We start from the raw sequence: 22,011 nt of genomic DNA on the forward strand, positions 1-22,011 counted from the left end.
GTCTTGAGCCATCACACAGGCTATTAGGATAACATGAAATATTCATAACCTTGCATTTAATTCACCTTTGTCCCTCCTTTATAGGAAAATCTCGACAGGCCATTAAATACATGCTGTATGATGAAATATTTATCATAGTTCTAGCACAAAGTTATCCGAAACCAGAGTTTCAAAACCCTTCAACACTTCTGTGTATGTACAGCTGTGCTGGGTAAGCCAGCCTATATATCACTCTACGATCTGCCTGAGAAGCTGTATTTCAGAGATAATTGGACACACAGTGAATGAGTCTGCATGATTTAAATGAGGAAAAATGAAGCTATATATATATATATATATATATATATATATATATATATATATATATATATATATATATATATATATATATATATATATATACACATACATACTGTGGTACACTAATTACATCCTTTTTTACATTTAATCTATTTTTCCTATTTAAATAAAGATTGGTGGAATATGTTCAAGCAAGCAGAATCTGTTTGGAGTTGCAACATATTATTTTAATTAATTTAATTTCAAAGATGTGATGTTAACTAACCTTTGGCCCCATTGTTATTATACATGTAGGCAATTATGCATTATGATGGCTATATAAAATTACTATATATCTATATCTATATAAATAAACATTTTATTATATTTATTTTTAGGATGCCACAGGAAAAGTACTGGATCGCTGGGCCATTATGACCTATGAAGAGGAGATTGCTACATTGCAACAATTTCTTCGTTTTGGAGAGACCAAGTCAATAGTGGAGCTCATGGTCATCCAAGATAAGGAAGGACAAGCAGTAGCTGTGTCAAACTCCAGAACTGATTCAGACATTCGGGCATTTATAGAAAGCAATTCCCACAGAAGCCCTAGCCTTTCTGCTAACATTGAAAAAGTCACCTCCAGCAACGTTCACCACTTTGAAAACTTTATAAACAGTATGGCCTTCATGCTGCCGTTTCAGTTTCTCAGCCCTGTCCCAGCAGCACCTGTGATCGGCTCCTTGACAGATACTTTCCTTCTTGAGCAGGGTCAGAGACAAAGCCACAAAACCAAGCAAGAGGTTCAGATTCCTGCGACTGAGAGCAGCCTCTTGGGTTCCAGTTCTGCTTCGGTTGCATCAGACAATGAAAGAAACTGGAACTCCCTGCAAGAAACTGCCACCAAAGTGGAAGCAGAGGAATTCCCTGGCAGCGATGAGTATTCCGACGCTCCTTCAACTCCGTGCAATGCTTCTGTTAGTTCCGAGGTGGCGCAGATGTCCCCGGAGACCAGCATGCGATCTCCTGACAAACACAACGGCAGCGGGCCAAGGAAGGGACGGGTTTACTGCAGCGCCTGTGAAAAGACCTTCTACGATAAAGGAACACTCAAGATCCACTATAACGCTGTTCACCTCAAGATCAAACACAAGTGCACAATACAGGGCTGCAACATGGTGTTCAGCTCCCTGCGTAGCCGCAACCGCCACAGTGCCAATCCCAACCCCAGACTCCACATGCCGATGAATAGAAACCACCGGGACAAAGACATGAGAGGCCATTCATCTGCAGACGTCACACCTGAGGTTGAAAAGAAGCTTGATTTCAGTGCCAGTGTGCCGACAGACGGCAGGTCTGTTTCTAGCTATATACAAAGCAGCTTCCCCAACGTTGGGCAGAGTGGGATACTGTTTCCAAACCTGAAGACTGTCCAGCCTGTGCTGCCTTTTTATCGGAGTCTAGTCACTCCAGGCGAGCTTGCTAACACCCCAGATACCCTGCCTTCATTACCTCTGATTTCTTCATCTCTTCCAGAGCAGCCTGTGGCAGAACTGTCCTCTGATCCCATACCAAAGAAAAAATCTCGCAAATCCAGCATGCCCATTAAGATAGAGAAAGAAGCTGTTGAGAGTGTCAGCGAGCTCGCTGAAGACGATAGCTCGGGAGACGACGTTCCCCTGCAGATAAGAGGGAAAGGTGAATCTGCAAGCGAAAGGTTTGAGAAACAAACTCCCCACCAAGGGGACAGCAGTGTCATTCAGTCAACAGACCGAGACATTTCTACAGCTTCACTCCACAGCCATGTAGACCCCAAATCAAATCAAGATTCTAATATCGCTGAAGAGAGAGAAGATCAATTGTACCACTTGGGAAATGGTGTTAAATGTGCGCTGGAAGGAAGTGTAATCTCACTTACCCCTGAAAAAAACCAAAAAGAAAATAACGATCTTCTTAAACCAGTACACATGTCCAATGTGGAAAGCTGTGCTAAAAAGGAGCCAGAAATTCATCCATGTGACGTCGATTATGTGGAAAATGAGCATAGAGTACAAAACGGGGAGTTCTTCCAAATTTTAACTGCTAATAAAGAAACGGCAGTAAATTCTGCAGACTCCGTACTCATGCCTTGCACAGCACCGCATATGATTTGCTCAAACAAAGAAGAAGCCCCTCATCACTGTGAGATCTGCAATAAGACATTCAAAAACCCCTACAGTGTGAAAATGCATTACCGAAATGTGCATCTGAAAGAAATGCACATATGCACTGTCGAGGGCTGCAATGCAGCCTTTCCCTCCAGGAGAAGCAGAGACAGGTGAGGAGTCAAACAAAAAAACCTGTATGTTTCACTGGTGCATGATTTGTAAACACACATTACTTAACAATTCATATTAAAAAAAACTGTCAAGCATCTTCTGTATGATTGCTTGTGGATAAAAAAAAAATGTGTATGAGACCATTTTCGTAACTTTCCCATTTTGTAACCTTTAGGCACAGTGCCAACATGAATCTGCACCACAAGCTGTTGACCAAAGACCAATACGGAACCCCAAGCTCACTCTTCCCCACCCCGGCTCCCTGCAGAGACCTAGCTAAAGATTTCCGCCCGGACATCCTTTTAAAGGAACACGTTGCACAGACTTCCGTGATCTTTAAAGGAGCGAACAGGATGGGTCTGGTTTTTCCAATGAGTAAGAGCATGGAGAGCTGCTTTGCCCCCCTGGGAGGGAGCCCCATGGAGGAGGGGGCCGTGCTGGATCTGAGCACCACTTCCATCCTCAAATCTGGAAGCAGCACCCACTCCTCCTGGGACTCTGACGGGGGGAGCGAGGACGGCATCCCCGTGGAGGACAGTGATGAAAGCTACGAAGGGTTAAGTCTGACGCCCAAAGAGGAACTGCATCAAAACCTGGCTTTGATTGAGAAAGCCAGTGGCTGCTTTACACACCACTTGCCAGCTGGCTCACCAATAACTTGCCATATCTGCCAGAAGGTATACAGCAACAAAGGAACATTCAGGGCTCACTACAAAACTGTGCACCTCCGTCAGCTGCACAAGTGTAAAGTTCCCGACTGCAACACTATGTTCTCATCGGTACGAAGTCGAAACAGACACAGCCAGAACCCTAATTTACATAGGAACATGAGTAGCGGCACAAGCAATGATCAGCTGTAAGCATGTGGAATGTGTATTTAAAATGCCCCATCAAAAATCTGGATTCAAGTATTTTAAGCTAAAATAAGACACACTAGTTATTATTATTGTTATTATTATATATTTTTGTTATTTATTCATGCAAACCGCTAATAAAATGTTCAGTAATGTGGGGTCAATTTCAGTCCTGGTAACGGCAGAGCCATTATACCTAGTGGGCAGGTGCTATGATTATTTGGGATTAGATGTTTATCTTGATTAGAATATAGATAAGTGCTGTATATTATGGTGCTTGCACAACCACTTTTCTGTTTTAGTTTCTCCTGAATTCTTTTTTTTTTTTTTTTTTACGCATTCTGACACAACTTTAACCGAGTCATTGCAGAGTAGGGAACCATGAAAAATGCACTTTGTTAAATTCAGCTGGTTATGACACAAAAAAGAAAAATAAGAGACTGAAGTTTATACTGTGTATCCTACTCCTATAGGCTACGACTGTACCATTTTATATAGAGAGAAGGAATAAAAGCTAAACAGTGACACCCTTATAAAAGTATACCATAGTAAAAGCAGAGCAAAGTGTAATAAAGCATAGTGAAAGCATGCTAAAGCATAGGTAAGCATTGTAAAGAACAGTGAGATATGGTAAAGCATATTAATAAACATGGCAAACTAGGTTAAATCATGGTGAATACCATGGGAACAGTGTGATAAAACTGCCACAAAACCATGCAAAACTACCATGGTAAGCTTTTATAAGGGCAGACAGACCTGTACTGTACACCAATGTCCATCACATGCAACAGAAGGCCTGTACTTGCCACTCTAATATAAAAAAAGTGAAAAGAAAGAAAAAACAACATGACCTTAATCCCTGAAATGACCCGTGTCCTTCACCCATTGCCATCTTCATTTGGCAAAATAAGAAAGAAGATCCTTTTCATGCAAAGAACTGAAAATCTTAGCTTTGTATCTGAGATCTCACTCCCCCAGGTCTCCTTTCTAAGCGCTTATTTTATTATCAAGACTTTGCTTGCATTACGCTGGGTGCAAAGTTTCGTTCATCACAAAGCATATCAAGGTACCATATATGGCATCCAAAAGCTTTACCTGCAATTTCTTCTATTGCTACGCTTGTTAATATGAATTGTGCCAAACAGGGTGCTTTACCTGTGTCTGTTTATGTGTTTAGTTTAGCAAACAGAAGTGTAGAGTTTTCTGTGTATCGTTTTGTTTTTCAGTAATATGCTGTAGTCTCTGTGCAGTTGTAAATTTTAGGTCTGTTGAGTGGCATTTTTGCATCTTGATCGTAGGAGACACTTGTTTATAGAAAATTGTGTAGCATTCTTGACGGATAAGTTATTGTTTTGATATCGTCGGTAATCATTCTTCTGTTATGGTACGAAAGAGGCTAAAGTTGACCAAAGATTTCTATTACTTTTATGAAACCATTAAAAGCTCTATGCGTGAGGAAAGCAGTATTAAATTGCCCTGATGAGATATTTCAAACATTTCAAATTGTATCCATGGCGATAGGAAAGCCAATGTTTGGAAGCCATGTCACAAAATGTGGCTACAATTAACTTGTCAGTCAAGACAAGAACAGGGTACTTCAGTGTTCATCAAAATGTATATTTTATGACTAGGGGATCAATCACGTTTCTCTGAAAGAAACCAAATAATCTTGTATTACATTCTTTTTTATATAATCATCTAATTGATATGTGATTAAATGTCTCAGCTACACAAGTCTTGTGGTACAGGGAAGTGTACTAGTCTCTGTTTCAAAGGCTGTCCAAAAATATATATTTCTCAGATTGATATTTTATCTTTTAAAGTCGTTTTCTAAATTTGTAATGTGACACGTTGCTTTTTGCATCATTTCAATTTCTCTTTTTTTTATGATTGTCAAATTGAAGATTTTGTAGTAAAACAAAAAGAAATGAAAAGCAAAGAAACTGGCAGATGTCAACCCATTTTCTAAATATTGGTGTAGCAGTATTCATCCCTTTTCATTTAAAAAGCCATATTTGGTTTGCATGCTTTTGCTGCTTTCAATATTTGTTGTTTTATACACAAAGGGCACATTGTGTGGAAGAAAGCTGATTTATACAACATGACAGAACATAGAGACAAAATAAATGGCTGTAATAAAAGTGTTTAATACGACCTATCTTCCAGATGTTTTTTTTGTGTGTGTGTGTGTGCAGTTGTTTTATTGTAATAACAAATGTTATTAATTATTATTGCACATAAAAAGTTATAGTTGTCACTGCTGATAGTTTTAAATGACATATTCCTGCTAAGTTTATATCATACGTAGCAGTAAGGAAGCATAAGCTCATTCAACGATTATTTAGCAAGCATCATGATGCATTCAGTTTTTAAATAAAACCTTCCCAAGCACATGAATTCAGCATCAACAGCCATGTGTCCAAGCACTGGCTTTCACTTCACATCCAGTCGGTGCTGTACAGTTTCATTTCATAGTGTTCTTTTGTCGGACATGTACACAGATCTCATACATGGGAGTGATGCTGATGCAGCTGGTAATCATTTTTTTTTCTGGCCGGAGGTTTTTGTTGTGCTGGAGCTGTAATGAGTGAGAATGCCTGTGAGCTGGTAATATGAAATCAGATATCATTCACTGCAAACCCACGAGTGAGCACATACAGCCCGGAGAAGCAACGCGGATTATCCGTGGAGGCTTGAGGACCTGATGAATAAGGGCATTGCCGAGCCCTTGTGACACACGGGGTGCATGTGACTGCCTACTTAGGAGCAGCAAGGAGGTGACAAAAGGGTAGAATCAGCAACCGTGACTGTGGGCTTGATACCTTCCACCATCACGTAGCACATCATGACAGATTACAGTCACTCGTATGCTGCTGCTTTAAAAACAGTAGCGCAAACAAGCAACCGCTTCCACTAATCATGAGAAGAAATATCATTTATAAACTGTACTAATACTAGTGTGTGTGTGTGTGTGTGTGTGTGTGTATATATATATATATATATATATATATATATATATATAGATGTGTGTGTGTGTGTGTGTGTGTGTATATATATGTATATAGATGTGTGTGTGTATGTGTGTGTGTGTGTGTGTGTGTATATATATATATATAGGTGTGTGTGTGTGTGTGTGTGTGTGTGTGTGTGTGTGTATATATATATATATAGGTGTGTGTGTGTGTGTGTGTGTGTGTGTGCGCGTCCATTCGAAGAATGTGTTTCTAGCTGGAATATAATCAAGCCTATCAGTTTCTGTTTGGCTTCATTATTTATTGACTCAGCCCAATGAAATGACTCCCTCTCATCAGTATGTGCCATGAGGAATCCACTTAGAGTTTTATCAGATGTTTCTATGGAAATGATTCTAGTGTCCTCCCCGCCAGCTGTCTATTTAATGACAGATACTGCTGTCCCTACTGGTGTACGTTTTCCATGTATTCTTTTTTTTTCCATTAAGTGAATTTCAGTGCCGTTTAATGTTTTTTTTCTTTTTCTCCCCTTTCCAGTCCGAATCATTCTTCCTTGGATAAGATGCAGGTAAGAGAGCGGGCTAGGTGGGGCCTGTGATTGGGTTCAGTTTAGTCTGCTGTAAATGATCTTTTATTTTGAGCTGATTAAACGAGAGATACATTGGAAGGGTTAGCAGGCCCCGTCCATACCAGGTTACACAATTAAAAACCTCCAGAAGTCGTCACTGTTCAGCCTGTTTTAAACTGTGTTCTGTGGATCTACATCGCGCATAGCCACTAGTGCAGAGGATGAAGTGAGCGATCGTTTTAGAATTGAAAACTGTTCTTACAGTAACTCTCATACACCGTACAAATGGAGTCTTCTGGGAGAAAGACATTGCTGCTCTAATGAATTTAATAAACTTGGTTTGACTGACCACTGCTGGATAATAAAAAGTTCTGTTACTTTGAGAGAAAGTATACAAATGCAATCTGATACGTTATGTAAACTGTAGGAAGAACTTATTTTTATAAAAAAAAATAATTTAAAAGTAAACTAATCTTGATGTCCATTCAAATCCTAACCCTAATCCACACTGTGTGTCGTGTATGCTGGTATGATTATAGGATACTGATTTGGTCTGTTAACAGCACTTGATACACTGTAGTGCCTGTGGTTCACTGGAGATCTCCCTATCCAGCTGCACGGTTAACTCCATTCACAGGAATTCTGCAAACCCAGCCTGCTCTGATCACACCCTTGGCATTCAAAGCACATGGTTTTTTAGTGAGGGACACAAGCCAGGCCTCTCCCTGCTGAAGAATATCAGACTTGAGTGTATGTTAGATCTAAACCCAGTGGAGTTCCCTCCTGACACCCAGAGGAATGCATCACAGGCTGATACGCTCTCTGTGCAGGCTGCACAGCTCAAACCTGGCAAGATAAACTGTCGTACACAATGGCTTGTTTTAATAGGACAGAGAACCTCCGTGCACATGGGTTGAAATACAAGATTTCTCTTTAGTTTTTACAGTTAAAAAACACAGCAGCACCAAATCAGGAAGTAGGACATTACTGATAATGATTGTAGGAGACTCTTACTCTTACTCTTAATAGTAATTATTGTAAATTTGGAAACAATGGGTCAAAGAATACCTTCTTAGTAGGGTCTCCAGTTAGAATTTGGCATGCTGGGTGATTCACACGAGTCGGGTTCAAATGTCACCCACACCATAGCTCTAACCCTAACCATAACCCCACTCACAGTAAGTTGCCGATCTTGGCACAAACAGCGCATGTCCTTGCATAGTTCATTTGAAAAAAAAGTGCTTAATAATATGAAATCCTCCTTTGCCTTCTCTAATTAAGAATTTACTACCAGTATGGGGCTATGGCTGAATCGAACTGAATTCATAGAGTAGCAGTCCCCTCTGCTGGTGAAACGTGAAACTGCATGCAAGCAGCAGAGCTTTCAGCAGTGCTTTGTGTTAGCAGAGAGAGAGAGAGAGAGAGAGAGAGAGAGAGAGAGAGAGAGAGAGATTGGGAGAAGAAATGGAAATAAATGCTTGTACTAACAGCAATACCGCCATCTGCTGGTTACTGTGATTAAATACCTGTCTATTTGCTTTCTTATGGCGTTCGATAGACTGACGGACCTTTTGAAGCTATGGGGTACACATACAGGTAATGGAAGTGACAACGCGGCTCCTTCCAATACGTATAATGACCCATCAGACATATATATATATATATATATATATATATATATATATATATATATATATATATATATATATATATATTAATGACACGTGCTCAAGTTCATCTGCTTTAGACCGCATACCCTTTACCTGCATTCTTTTAATAAGGAACTGGCAAAAACATGGTAACTGGCAAAAATAATGTATCATTAGATCATTTAGATTTGAGATCGTTTTTTTAAATTTAAAAGATATTTAATTCAGAGAAACACGAGATTGTTTTATGAGGTGTGGGGGTTGATCTGTGGGGTTTGTGACGCCCCACAATATGAAAATCTTACCAACAGCATTTTGCAAGGTTAAATCATAGCAGGGTGGGTCATAACGGTCCTTTATAGAGAATAGTCTCACTGAAAGGGCCACAACAGACAAGGCCATTTTCAGGCAACCTTTTCTGTCAGCTTTAGGTCACATTTTAACCATGGGCAAAGTTAAGGCAACACAATCTAACATTTGTGATATAATCTGTCCAGGGACACCAATATATAAAGACAACACGGGTGTGGATGAGGTGGTCAAATTACAAGAAAACTTAGACATATCGGAAAACTCTCAATCTAAGGTTAATATCAAACACAAGTGGTGAAAGACTTCTTTCTGAATCTGGTTTCTCTTACAAAACAACTTCCACAGTTTCCCAAAGGGTGTTTCAGACAGAAACGTTTTTTTGGTTGATGTCATTGGTGTGTTTGAACAACTTCCAAACTCAGCAAAACACTATTTGGTTCCAACTAGGCCGCTGCTTCTTGCATGTTCATGCTTTACCATGCTTAACCATTTCTATAGTGATGGGTTTATCTGTCTTGAAAAAAACAGTTTGTTTAAATGAAACGTTCAATCTGACAGCAGGGTGCAAGCATATGGATTGTGCTGATTAGACTTTGCATGCTGTTGCAAAGAGTAGCTCTTTTTTAAGTCTTGTTCTCTTACTTTCAAATGGCTATACACACTTTATTTATTATTTTCGCTATTTTTTTTACAACCTGGATAAGCCATTGTAAAAATTAATTAAATTATAAAATACAAATAATGAATCAGTTCATAATGGTTAAAATCATGATTTCATATTTACATATTTAAACCCCTTTTACTGGGCATGCAGAATAAACTTAGTTTTATTGTGGGTTTTAAATACCAGGGCTAATCTGCAAACTACACTGAACTTTTTAAACTACGGTTTGTATTTGTTTCCTGACCTTGCCATTTTTTTTTATTCTATAAATACATTAATTAAATAAAAATAAAAAACATGTTCCTTCGGCGCATTATTTTATTAAATTCCTCTGTGTAACAATAGAATGACACATAGTGGATGTGAAAGTGAAATGTTTTCTGTCCCTGCCCGATTAATAATTCTGAAAAGAATCCATATTTTCGGTGTACAGCAGTCCTGCGTTCGATTCGAAAAGAATGAAGAGACCGCTTCTGCTTCCTCGTTCACAACACTGCTAGACCACGATTACAGCTTTCAACAGCGATTTCATTGCGACTGCGTATTGTATTTTCTTATTAAATAGATATTTTAGTGCTAGAAAGAAGGAAAAAGGGTGAAATCTAAGGCCCCTCTCCTTTAATTTATTTCCATTTTTTTTAAAAACGACGGTGTTGCTAAGAAAACATTGGAAGCATTTCGTTTATTTTAGCATCTGGAACGGTTGTAAATACATTTCGGAATAAAAATGGCTCGCCCTCGGCCCAGGGAGTACAAAGCTGGTGATCTTGTTTTTGCCAAAATGAAAGGATACCCGTACTGGCCAGCGAGGGTGAGTATTAGATTTAGCCGGGACTGAGAAGCAGGGAGGCGGGGTTGTCTGGGACAGTACAGTCGGCGGAGGATGGGGAAGATGCTGTGGTTGTTATTGTATCGTTTTCAGAAAGGCTTTTGTCTATAGGATTATGCTACATCGGTATCTGATATGATTTTATCTTTTATTATAACCGGCCTTTCATAATGTTAAAGGTTTTTGTTCTATATCTTTATTTAGTAATGGTCTACACCAGAAACACCATTACATATGCGCTAAGGGCATCAGTTTGGTGTTCTCCATCTTAAATTAGTTTGGGGAATTATAAGTTCTCTAGTCTAAAAATCAATATTAGTATGAAAACACATTGCTGTGAAGACTGGTGGCCAGGTTCACAGTTATCATGGTGGTGATGACGACATCCCTTTATAAACAACAGCTGACCTGTAAAAGGCCTATTATCAGCACCTATAGAGAGACTAAGGCAGATCTGACAGTGAAGGCCTGCAGGTTAGAGCAGAAAACCATACATAACATCAGCATTCTCCACTGGAAAAGAGCACGCTGAGGCACGGGAATAAGACTCCCATTGCATAGCAGTTTGATCCATTCCTGGTTTTACTATAAGTGTAACAAAGCACAACTGAGCTTGATACCTATACACTGGGGCTAACGAGCACATATTCAAACCTGGGATGGGTGAAACTGCTGTGCATAGGAGTTATATTTCCATCACTGACATTTCCTACAGCAACGAAGCCAAATGTATCCTTTTACAGGACAGTGTGCTACTAATGTTTAGCGAATTGTTACAATGCATCACCCTCAGTGTAACAGTGTGTGTGTGTGTGTGTGTTCTGATATGGAATATTACAGTGTTTGGCTGACTGCTGAACATCATTTTTGGGCTTCATTTTGAAGGTACTGTAAATGCCCAGTTGCTGTAAGTTTAATATAGTTTTTAAAGATGATGCACATGGATTGGCACGTTTGTAAAGGCGAGTTCAAATTTCTTTATTGGTCTCCACTGACTTTTCAAGTTCCTGGGTGACTTTTACATAAGTAGAAGATGGATTTTATCAGCCACACACATGTATACCTTATCATCAGCTACACTGTGCAGATTACAAGTTGGCTGTGAATGTCTAAAGCTTAATTGTAGCTTTAATTTGGCACTCCAAACAAAACATCAGTGTGGTACTGTAGGTACTGTATCTAGACTTCCTGAATGCAATGTAATATCATTCACTAAAGGGCACTGTAACCTGACAGGTGAGCGGCAGTAACATTCTCGGACTGTCACAATGACATGGAGGGGGCTGTAGCTTGCTGATAAATATTTTTACATTGACTTCTCATTTGACTTGCGGCGTTAAGGATATACTTAATATTAATATTATCTGCATGTTCCTAATATTGAATTTCATATTAATATCATCTGCATGTTCCTAATATTGAATTTCATATTAATATCATCTGCATGTTCCTAATATTGAATTTCTTACCTGTTTAATATCCTGGTTCTCTAATGTTGTTTCTCCTTAGATTGTTATTTGCCAAGCATTCTTACAGTTCCAGCTTCTAAAAAGATTCCTCGAGGCTGATTTGGAGGAAGTGAGGTGGGGAAGCATATTAGAGTTGCACATGCTTCAGTGCACAATGCTTCTCCTGTGGGCTTCAGTGCACAGTGCTTCTCCTATGGGCTTCAGTGCACAGTGCTTCTCTGGTGGGCTTCAGTGCACAGTGCTTCTCCTATGGGCTTCAGTGCACAGTGCTTCTCTGATGGGCTTCAGTGCACAGTGCTTCTCCTATGGGCTTCAGTGCACAGTGCTTCTCTGATGGGCTTCAGTGCTCGAAGCCATTATGTTCCCCCACCTTGCATCTTAACAATCTTTTTAGAATCAACTTTTGCTGGAATAGTTAATAAGCATAGCAAACAGCAATAGATTTGTACAACAGCATTCGTGGCAATGGGACATTCAAACTTAGTGAACCACATCCATGTACTTTCCCAGCCAGTCATATGAGGGCAGAACATACAGATAAAGAAACCAGCAGTCTAGCCAATGACGTGGTTGATAGAACGCGAAACTAAGACATTTTATTCTATAAAAAGATTGATTTAATCCCAGACGACCCACTGTTAGACCAGAATGACTCAAACTGGTCATCTAGAGATATGCGTTCTGAAGCCAGTGTATAAATTCATATAGACAAGTGAAACGGCACACACAAGTAGAGACTTGCGTATATGGAAAGCGAAAGTCATTCAGTGACCAATAGAGAATGGATGACCCACATAAAGGAGTACAAGAGAAACTTGCGCAATTGAGATAAGCTCATCCCTTCTGATTTCATTGCAGAAATTAAAGACCAGCTGGCTGCAGTTACACTGTTTGACCACCTGGTGGCAGTGTGTGCTAAATTAAAATCCCATAACCTCATGGTCCACTAGGAATATTGATTGATTTGGCCACATAATAGATATTAAACTATAACTAGGGGTGGAAATAAGACTCCCATTGCATAGCAGTTTGATCTGAGCTTGTTACCTATACACTGTGGCTGATCAAGCTCGTAGTAAAATCTGGAATGGGTGAGTTGGTTCTGTCCAGTTGGTTCTATTGATTGTTTATCCATAAATGTTTTTTAATCACAATGAAGGATTGAATTCCACACTGTGTAATACTGAGGTGCATCTGTAGCGTGCCGAGAGGCTAGATTAACAGTTAAGTGTACGTTTGTATTTGCCTTGGGTAAGAAAGAAAACACTGTGTGTGTGCATCAGCTTTGTTTAGTCCTAGGGAAAGTTCTGAGCAGACAGCAGTGCTTATCTCATGGCCCATTGTTTTTTTTTTGTTTTTTTTTGGTTCGTAGGTACTGCACTTTGCTAAGTACGGCTTAGCATCTTAGTAGAATGCTTTTGTAAGGGAAGTCTCCTGTTAGAAGTGCTGTTGTTTTTTTGTTTTCTGATAATCATATGGATTTGGTACAAAACAAAAATCCATCAGAAGAAGTAGTGAAGGGCACTTCTTTTTTTTTTTTAAAGAATCTTGAAAACTTATATCATAGTTCTAAATAGCCCCTTTTTGTAATTTGCTGAAGATGTCTGTAATTAGATTTGAGTATTCTTCAGTGTAATCTCGTCATTCTATCTTTGGATGGGGCAGACCACAAAGTGATGCCTGGTGTTGTTGAAATGATGCTTTGGGAGCTTTTGATTCAGTTCTGTTTGGCAGGTTTCATTGCAAGAGATTTGTTTGTACACAGAATAAAAAGATTTGTTAGCGTTGAGGTAGATGTATTGCTTTCCGTCACAGCTACCCATGTCTCAGTTGCTCATGCAGTATTTGTATCTACTTGTATGTGTCTCAACAGGGCTGCCATTTAACTGGCTGTGGGTTGCATCCCTTTTCATAGATATTTAAGCCGTTTCGTTTTACTGTATGCTTAATTAGCCACACTTCGATGTGCACAGTGTGGCTCAGAGCAAATCTGCACAGATTATTACAATATTACAAATAAGAAGTAACACAGTACAGGATGGAAATAAGACTCCCATTGTATTGCAGTTTGATCCAGTCCTGGTTTTACTAGGAGTCTGATAAGATACACCTGAGCTTGTGACCTATACACTGTGGCTAAACAAGCTTGTATTAAAAGCTGGGGTGAAACTGCTACTAACTGTATTACTCTGTAAGTTTAATTTTAAATAACATAAATGTGGTGAATGGTCTTCCTTGTGTCAGGTCTATGACGCTCAGGAATGTTTTTAACTTGCACAGCTTGCGGTGTAATTCAGTTTCCTGTTTTTAGCCAAACCGTTTTGCCACTTACCACTTGATTCATTTTCCATTAGAACATTAACAGCAGGTGACTCAAATCTGATCCTGTTTTACTTGTATTGGAAAGGGTTTTCTCTCTCAGTGTGAAAACCTCGTTTTTGTAAAGGGGAGGTAATGCACAATAAAGTAGTTTATAGTCAGTGAGATTGAAACAAATGGTTTGATGTGCTGTAAGTCAAGCAAGTGGTAGCCAAGTAGCGTAAAAGTTTATTTGGGGATAGAAATAACATCCCTATTCAGTAGCAGCAAGAGGCTTTACTGAGCTTTTTAAGACATACAGCCACAAAACAACCACAGGCGCCTAAATTAAGTAAAGCCTTATTTCCTTTTTCTTTTACTGTACTGAGACTTTGCTTGACTTCATCTAATTAGGATTTTCTGGAGTCCACATACTATCTGTGAGATTATGATAGAATTACTTTGCATTGTCATGCATGAAAAGGTGTCATTCATGAATGCTAGATGAAACTGGTCAGCTTCAGTTTATCAGTAAATCTCATACACCCTGTGTTACGGTTATTGTTATTGCCAGCTGCCTTCCTAACCAGCAGCATCCCCTTTGAATGCTGATTTTGCTTGAAGCCATTTTTAACTGTGCAGTTATTATGACAGTACATTGTGGGGGGTGGTTGGAATGTTACAGTGATGACTCATTGCAAATTCAAACCAAAATGCTAAAACTGAACGGAACACTTTATAAATTCAAAACATGTTTTGTGCAAACTTCTGAACCCCAGATTTAAACTGAAGTAACATCTTGTACACAAGTTGGGAAACAGAGAGGGACAATTGTGTAAGGAAATCTGAGCCAGAAACATTTGTTTTTACTAAGTTTATTTAGTTTTACTAACAGGTAGATAAAACAACAGCGGACGGTCTCATTTCAGTGGATGAACCTAATGATAGTATGATAGATTAATTTATTTATCATTTATCCAACAGATTGATGAACTCCCCGAAGGAGCTGTGAAACCTCCAGCAAACAAATACCCAATCTTCTTCTTTGGCACTCATGAAACGTATGTATAATCAGAAAGCAATTAGTCATATATATATATATATATATATATATATATATATATATATATATATAGATATATAGATATATATTTGAAATATTTATAAAAGTAAATTGTATTCTTTCTAGATGTGAGCCACATAAAATAATCCTCTTGTTTTGTGTCAGACTTTAATACAGTAAGTGTTCATTTATATATTATGCAGATCTTCCTTTTTAAAAAGGGACATCAGGTACATTTGACCTATATTAACGAGTTGTTGTTGTTGTTCTTCTTCTTCTTCCATTGCAGTGCGTTTCTGGGCCCAAAGGATCTTTTTCCATACAAGGAATATAAAGATAAGTTTGGGAAGTCAAACAAGAGGAAAGGATTCAATGAAGGCTTGTGGGAAATTGAGAACAACCCTGGAGTGAAGTTTACCGGGTATCAGGTACACAACAGTCACGGACGCAACCCGAACGCAATGCAGCCCTGTGTTAAACATGAACCAGCCCGAACGCAGCCCTGTGTTAAACATGAACCAACCCGAACGCAGTGCAGACCTGTGTTAAACATGAACCAACCCGAACGCAGCCCTGTGTTAAACATGAACCAGCCCGAACGCAGCCCTGTGTTAAACATGAACCAACCCGAACGCAGCCCTGTGTTAAACATGAACCAGCCCGAACGCAGCCCTGTGTTAAACATGAACCAACCCGAACGCAGTGCAGCCCTGTGTTAAACATGAACCAGCCCGAACGCAGTGCAGCCCTGTGTTAAACATGAACCAACCCGAACGCAGCCCTGTGTTAAACATGAACCAACCCGAACGCAGTGCAGCCCTGTGTTAAACATGAACCAGCCCGAACGCAGTGCAGCCCTGTGTTAAACATGAACCAACCCGAACGCAGCCCTGTGTTAAACATGAACCAACCCGAACGCAGTGCAGCCCTGTGTTAAACATGAACCAACCCGAACGCAGCCCTGTGTTAAACATGAACCAACCCGAACGCAGTGCAGACCTGTGTTAAACATGAACCAGCCCGAACGCAGCCCTGTGTTAAACATGAACCAACCCGAACGCAGTGCAGCCCTGTGTTAAACATGAACCAGCCCGAACGCAGCCCTGTGTTAAACATGAACCAACCCGAACGCAATGCAGCCCTGTGTTAAACATGAACCAACCCGAACACAGCCCTGTGTTAAACATGAACCAACCCGAACGCAATGCAGCCCTGTGTTAAACATGAACCAACCCGAACGCAGCCGTGTTAAACATGAACCAACCCGAACGCAGCCCTGTGTTAAACATGAACCAACCCGAACGCAATGCAGCCCTGTGTTAAACATGAACCAACCCGAACGCAGCCGTGTTAAACATGAACCAACCCGAACGCAGCCCTGTGTTAAACATGAACCAACCCGAACGCAGCCCTGTGTTAAACATGAACCAACCCGAACGCAGCCCTGTGTTAAACATGAACCAACCCGAACGCAGCCCTGTGTTAAACATGAACCAACCCGAACGCAGCCCTGTGTTAAACATGAACCAACCCGAACGCAGCCCTGTGTTAAACATGAACCAACCCGAACACAGTGCAGCCCTGTGTTAAACATGAACCAGCCCGAACACAGCCCTGTGTTAAACATGAACCAACCCGAACGCAGTGCAGCCTTCTTATGCATTTGACCTGTTTGTTTCAGTGCACACACACATACATTTTGTTTTCATCTCACATTAATCTGCTCTGCTAACCTGTACCATTTCCAGGCAATCCAGCAACAGAGCTCATCAGAGACCGAGGGTGAAGGGGGGAACACAGCTGATGCCAGCAGCGAGGGTGAGGAGGGGGACTCAATCGTGGAGGACGGCAAAGGCAAGAGGAAGAGTGACAAGACTGGCTCCAAGCGAAAGAAGGCATTGTCGACAAAGGTAACAACAAGTCAATGCAAATCTTTCCCTTTGCATAATTAGAGAAATACAAATATGGTGGAAAATGAAACCAGACTTGACCCCACAATCTTGTCTAAGGTGTTTTTCGTTCACTGTAGTGAGGTATTAACTATCCAGCAGGTGGCGCATGTTATATATAGGGCTTCTGATTTTTGGTTAAGAATGAAATCGGTGCATATCCAATAAACACCGGAAAACACTGGGAAAACTGGAAATGGTTTCTCAGTTCATGTTGACCACTCCTTTCCCATTTAAAACAACAAACTACCGTTCCCAGTGTAGCTTGTGACTTGTATCTATCATTGATTCATTCTGAATACTTTAAACTTTAAACATCTTTACTGTTTGAGGAGCAGATCACGGATAACACCCCCCAAAAAAGCAGAGAGATCACAAATACTACATGAGGGCGGGAGATGAGCAGGCGATTTAGCAGCTAAGGAAGGGAGGAGTGTTTGCAATCCCAGCATGTGAACCTTGCTGCAGACCCTGATGACAGGCACCCCTGAGAGCAGGGAGGGCGGTCGGGGAGCCAGGGGCTGCTGTCATTGTTGTTTTCCACCGGCTGTCGCACGGCTGCCTCTACACGCTAGCAGGGCAGTTGTGGTCATTGTGTCTGTCACACAAGCAAGGAAACACAGAGAAGCATATTGATAATGTGCGTTACAACAAATCTCTTTCAAAGCTGCCTTTGTAAAAACCTTTGTACTTCAGTTCTGCCAAAACATCTATATGATAGCTGTAGATTACTGTAGCTTGCATTAGCTATAGTATGCTCTGTGAAATAGCCTTCATGACAAATGTTTAATCTTGTATTCTCCCCTAATGTACATGTTGTAAATGATGAAAATTACTGTAGCATCAAAACCTATAATCTTTCCTTCCTTTTCTTGTTCATGAAACAGATCTTACAGTAAAAGTTATGTGAGAAGGATTCACGTGCTGAATTACATTTATGGGTACAGGTATGAAATAACGCAGATAACTAATGAATAGTTCTTGTTGTTCTTCTGTTGTTCTGCGGTCTCTATACAGCTATCAAACAGTATAGTGGGTACACCAGTGGATAGAAGAAATACCACATTTGTTGCAGAGGGATAGGTTAATGGTTGCACTTTGGTGTTAGAGACAAAAGCTACCTTAAAGGTGAAACAGAAAATGAATACAGGATGAATGAAACAAGACAAAGAATACATTAGTTAAGATAAGGATTTAATTTGTTTGTTTTTTCTCTCAAGAAGTCATCTAAGCTGTCAAGGAAGTCCTCTGGAGAGGAGGAAGGTGATAAGGACAGTAAGGAGGAAGATCACAAGAGCAGTTCAGAGGCTAGAGACCCAGATAACAACACGCAGAACGCATCAGACACCAAGAAAGCCAGCGAAGGGGTAAATTCTCGGCACATTTAAGTTTTGTATTGAAACTCATCGCAAAGTAATCCTGTGTGATAATAAAACAAATTCCATACATTTTTCATTTCGTTTTAGCAGCGCTGACAAGTGAAGTTTTTCAATCTCACGTTGGAGAACAGTTTTGTGGTGTTTGGTACGATGGCTGTAACATCCCACTTTGCCAATCACACACGTTTTGTGGCCTGGAAATAAATCTCAGACAAATGTACTAAGCAATTAAGCACTGCTGTACTGCTTAAATCTCTCTCTTTAGTGATAACTTTTAATACGCATTTGCAAGTGGAAAATGTACTGTCTGTCTGTCTCTGTCTGTCATCTACAATAAAAGTTTGCAAACTTCACAAAGTCTTGTAAATAATACCAACGTACAAAACCTGTTAGTGTTTGTTATAGATATCCAATGCCAGAACAACATCCTTTTTCAAAGAAATAAAACTCCAGCAGCAAACCTGCCAACACATGGTGGAAAAGGTGATTATTTAACGAAAACAGTAGATACAGTGTGTTAAACTATCAAACCCAATATGCTTTCCTGTAGGGGATGGTGCATAATCTTTTCATAGCATCGCTCCTAACTCCCAGTCCTGAATGCCTGAAACTAAGCTGAAATAAAGTGTATTAGGAATTCTAAAAAAGGCATATTCAACCCACCAAATGGTGCCGTGCATGCAGTGTCTCAGTGATACAGAGATACATGTTTTAAGAATGCCCAAACAAGAAAAATGCATGCATGTAGGTTTGAAAGAAGGATTTTACGAACATAGAAGACATGCAGACTGACCCTTAGGCATAAAGTGAAGACTATTCCAAGTCAGGTTTGACACAACGAGATGTGTTCTATGTCTGGTTGTGGAGCATTAAAAGCATTTGACAGGAGGGCAGGCTGTTTGAAATGGCTAGCCTGTGGCTCTTACTGCAATGGAGTCAAATCTTTGAGTGGCAAGTTAAAAACTTTCTTTAAAGACCTATTCAAACCAGACGTGATGCAACAAGCTAGTGTGTAGTATGAAACACCACGACAAAAAAATAATACGACATGTAGTTTGGATACAAACAATTCAAACTGCCTGCAATGTGACGGGGCAACACTGAACCGATGCTAGATGCTAAAAAATAGGATTGGTACTAATCGGTTCTGACCAATGACCAATCAGAGGAGAGTCGCCTATCGCATTGCGAGTGCCTGACGCCACTGGTGTGAAAAGCAGTGTTGCAGCGAAAGTATCGTTTATCACAGAACAAATTGCATCGCGTCCGTTATGAATAGGCCTTAACAGTCCTGATTTCTTAATTTTGTTGGTATTTTTTGTATGATTTGTTTTCTGCTTGTTTTTCTTTTTTTAATATCGAAAAACGCCATTTTTTCTTTTATTGGATATATATTAATAATATCAGATCAGATCCCATCATCAAAGGTGGCCCTTGCTCCTGGTTTTAGGTTAAAGCAAAATTGCTTTTCAGCGATTTTACAAAAAAAAAAAAAAAGAATAATGTATTAACAAGAAGAGGAAATAATAATTTTGATGGAATAGGAGTTGCATAATTACTGAGAAACTGGAAGAGATAAAAATGTAGTAGCTGAAACATTTCAGATTAGTTTTAGGCGTCACCAATGTAAGCCTTCAGAAGCAGTTTCTATTTTACCCAAACACTTCTGCTTTAGAAAACTGTTTATGATGACCCCATTTATCGGCTTTGTGATTTTATAGCCTGGTTCATCAATTCTGCTTTGAAATCCTTCACTTGAACTTCAGCAGTCTTTATAGCAAGCAGTATGCTCTTCTGTCTTTAACGGTAATGTATGTATTTTTTTTTTTCCAGACCTAATTACTCAGAGAAGAATGCTAAATGTTGTAAGGCCCCCTTAAGGGAGTCATTTGTTGTGGCTGTCAAGTGTTACTGGAGTTGTGAAATGATCATTGCTTTTCCATTGTCTGCGACAATACAAAGGTTTCCATTAGTAGAAGCTCACACACACTTCGTCTGTCTCTCCACATTGAAATCCTTTGCATTCAGTAAAGCACGATCACCCTGGTCCTGTCACATCAGTACCACCGAAGTTACTGTCAACAAGATCCCCTTTATTTTTCCAAATACCATTTCCAGAACACACACAATCTGTAAGTATGTGTTACAGTGTTCAGATCAAACTTGTAAAGTAGTTAACTGTGTTTTGTTTTTGTTTTTGTTTTTTTTGCATTCAAACAACAGAACAGTTAAGCTAACGAATAGTCTACCTTTAAGATCGCTAATGGCCCCATTAGTACGTGTTACCTCTCAATTAAGAGTTTACAATTGTAATTGTGTTATTTCATTACAATTATAATAATTGTTATTTTTTATGAAGGAAAATCGAATGCTCGTGGCGTGTCTAACTAGCATTTTCATTTTCTTGCGAAGTTCAAAGCATACTGTGCAGGGTGACCCTTGCTTTTCGCTCATGTCCTGAAGGGGTCTGATCCACAGAGCATGGTTAATGGCAGGTGATTTGACCTGGTGCCCACTTTTAAGATGTTGCACAAGCTCTCGCTGTTTCATTTCAGGACTGTGTTGGAAACAGGTCCTATATTTTTTTAATTAATCTTCAGAAGCAAGCTCAAATCTACTGTAATTCTCTACTCTAAATCTAATTACATCTTGGTTGGAACAGAGTCCTGAAACGGAATAGAATATAATGGAAAGGATAAAATTGCCTACCAATAACCAGGCTGCTGTTCTTGGGAAACCTGTCGCTCCAGGCAACCAACTTCTCCCATCAGGTTATTTGAACTAACTTTTCATTATGACTGCACATAAAAACTTCGCTCAGAGTGGGCTACAAAAACCCTGCCCTTTCCTGATCACATTCCACCAGTTCAGAACGCAAGCATTCCGTTAACAATCTGCAACAGTTACCTTTTGCTTTGTTGTTTTTTGTCGATAGAAAGAATATATTATATTTATTTTGGGATTTTTGGTTTACATTTTTGTTATGCTTGTAATTTAAACATGTTTTACATATTCAAGGTTTGTAGTTTAATGTAAAAGAAATGTTTTTTGCTGTTTATGGAAAATAATTTTACAGAATAAAATTATTGTAATGCAGAATGTTACACGTGTTCTCTGTTTAAAGGTTTTTGGGAAGCTGAGTATTTTCGCCCCCAAAACACCAGCAAGACATTTTGAAATGTGAAAATGATTTGAGTGTGGTGTTTTAGCCATTAATGAGTGCTGTGATATATGGTTTATCAACCAGGTTAAACAACAAAAAAAGGTATCTTTAGAGAAATGAATGGTATTTGACTTTTCGTATTGTAATTGTTTTTTAAATACTGAATCTATATCCGAAGCTGGCAGCATTCTGAGATGGATGCTCACAGGCACTCCAGGACCTGAAGGGTTAATGATTATGGTTTG

At 39.6% G+C, this 22,011-nt stretch overlaps 2 protein-coding genes across 8 annotated transcripts in view; both read left to right on the forward strand.

Annotated features, from left to right (window-relative positions):
- Nucleotides 1-5,605, forward strand: part of LOC117427789 (zinc finger protein basonuclin-1-like) — a 38,491-nt gene extending 32,886 nt beyond the window's left edge. For all 4 annotated transcript variants that reach the window (XM_058995356.1, XM_058995354.1, XM_058995357.1 and 1 more), the window contains exons 4-5: nt 678-2,596; nt 2,773-5,605. In XM_058995356.1, the coding sequence (XP_058851339.1) occupies nt 678-2,596; nt 2,773-3,457 (2,604 nt within the window). In that variant the 3' untranslated portion in view covers nt 3,458-5,605. The remainder of the gene's footprint in view (nt 1-677; nt 2,597-2,772) is intronic.
- Nucleotides 5,606-10,006: 4,401 nt separating this feature from the next.
- On the forward strand, nt 10,007-21,702 carry LOC131699153 (hepatoma-derived growth factor-related protein 3-like). Of its 4 annotated transcripts, none has more exons than XM_058995360.1 (6): nt 10,007-10,427; nt 15,197-15,273; nt 15,565-15,703; nt 17,024-17,185; nt 18,445-18,591; nt 18,691-21,702. In XM_058995360.1, the coding sequence occupies exons 1-6, from the start codon at nt 10,344-10,346 to the stop codon at nt 18,697-18,699; spliced, it is 618 nt and encodes a 205-aa protein (XP_058851343.1). In that variant the 5' UTR covers nt 10,007-10,343; the 3' UTR covers nt 18,700-21,702. The 4 variants fall into 4 exon arrangements, with proteins under 4 accessions (XP_058851343.1, XP_058851344.1, XP_058851341.1 ...); XM_058995361.1 differs by having other exon boundaries at nt 18,694-21,702; XM_058995358.1 differs by having other exon boundaries at nt 18,445-21,702.
- Nucleotides 21,703-22,011: the final 309 nt, after the last annotated feature.

Source organism: Acipenser ruthenus, chromosome 21, assembly GCF_902713425.1.
Source record: "Acipenser ruthenus chromosome 21, fAciRut3.2 maternal haplotype, whole genome shotgun sequence".
NCBI classification, from domain to species: domain Eukaryota; kingdom Metazoa; phylum Chordata; class Actinopteri; order Acipenseriformes; family Acipenseridae; genus Acipenser; species Acipenser ruthenus.

What these genes read in the sequence shown, in the direction of transcription:
- LOC131699153 (XM_058995358.1), top strand. Translation starts at nt 10,344, where the DNA reads ATGGCTCGCCCTCGGCCCAGGGAGTACAAAGCTGGTGATCTTGTTTTT. An exon ending in TTCTTTGGCACTCATGAAAC is followed by an intron (nt 15,274 to 15,564) that starts GTATGTATAATC and finishes CTTCCATTGCAG; the next exon opens with TGCGTTTCTGGGCCCAAAGG. An exon ending in TGAAGTTTACCGGGTATCAG is followed by an intron (nt 15,704 to 17,023) that starts GTACACAACAGT and finishes TACCATTTCCAG; the next exon opens with GCAATCCAGCAACAGAGCTC.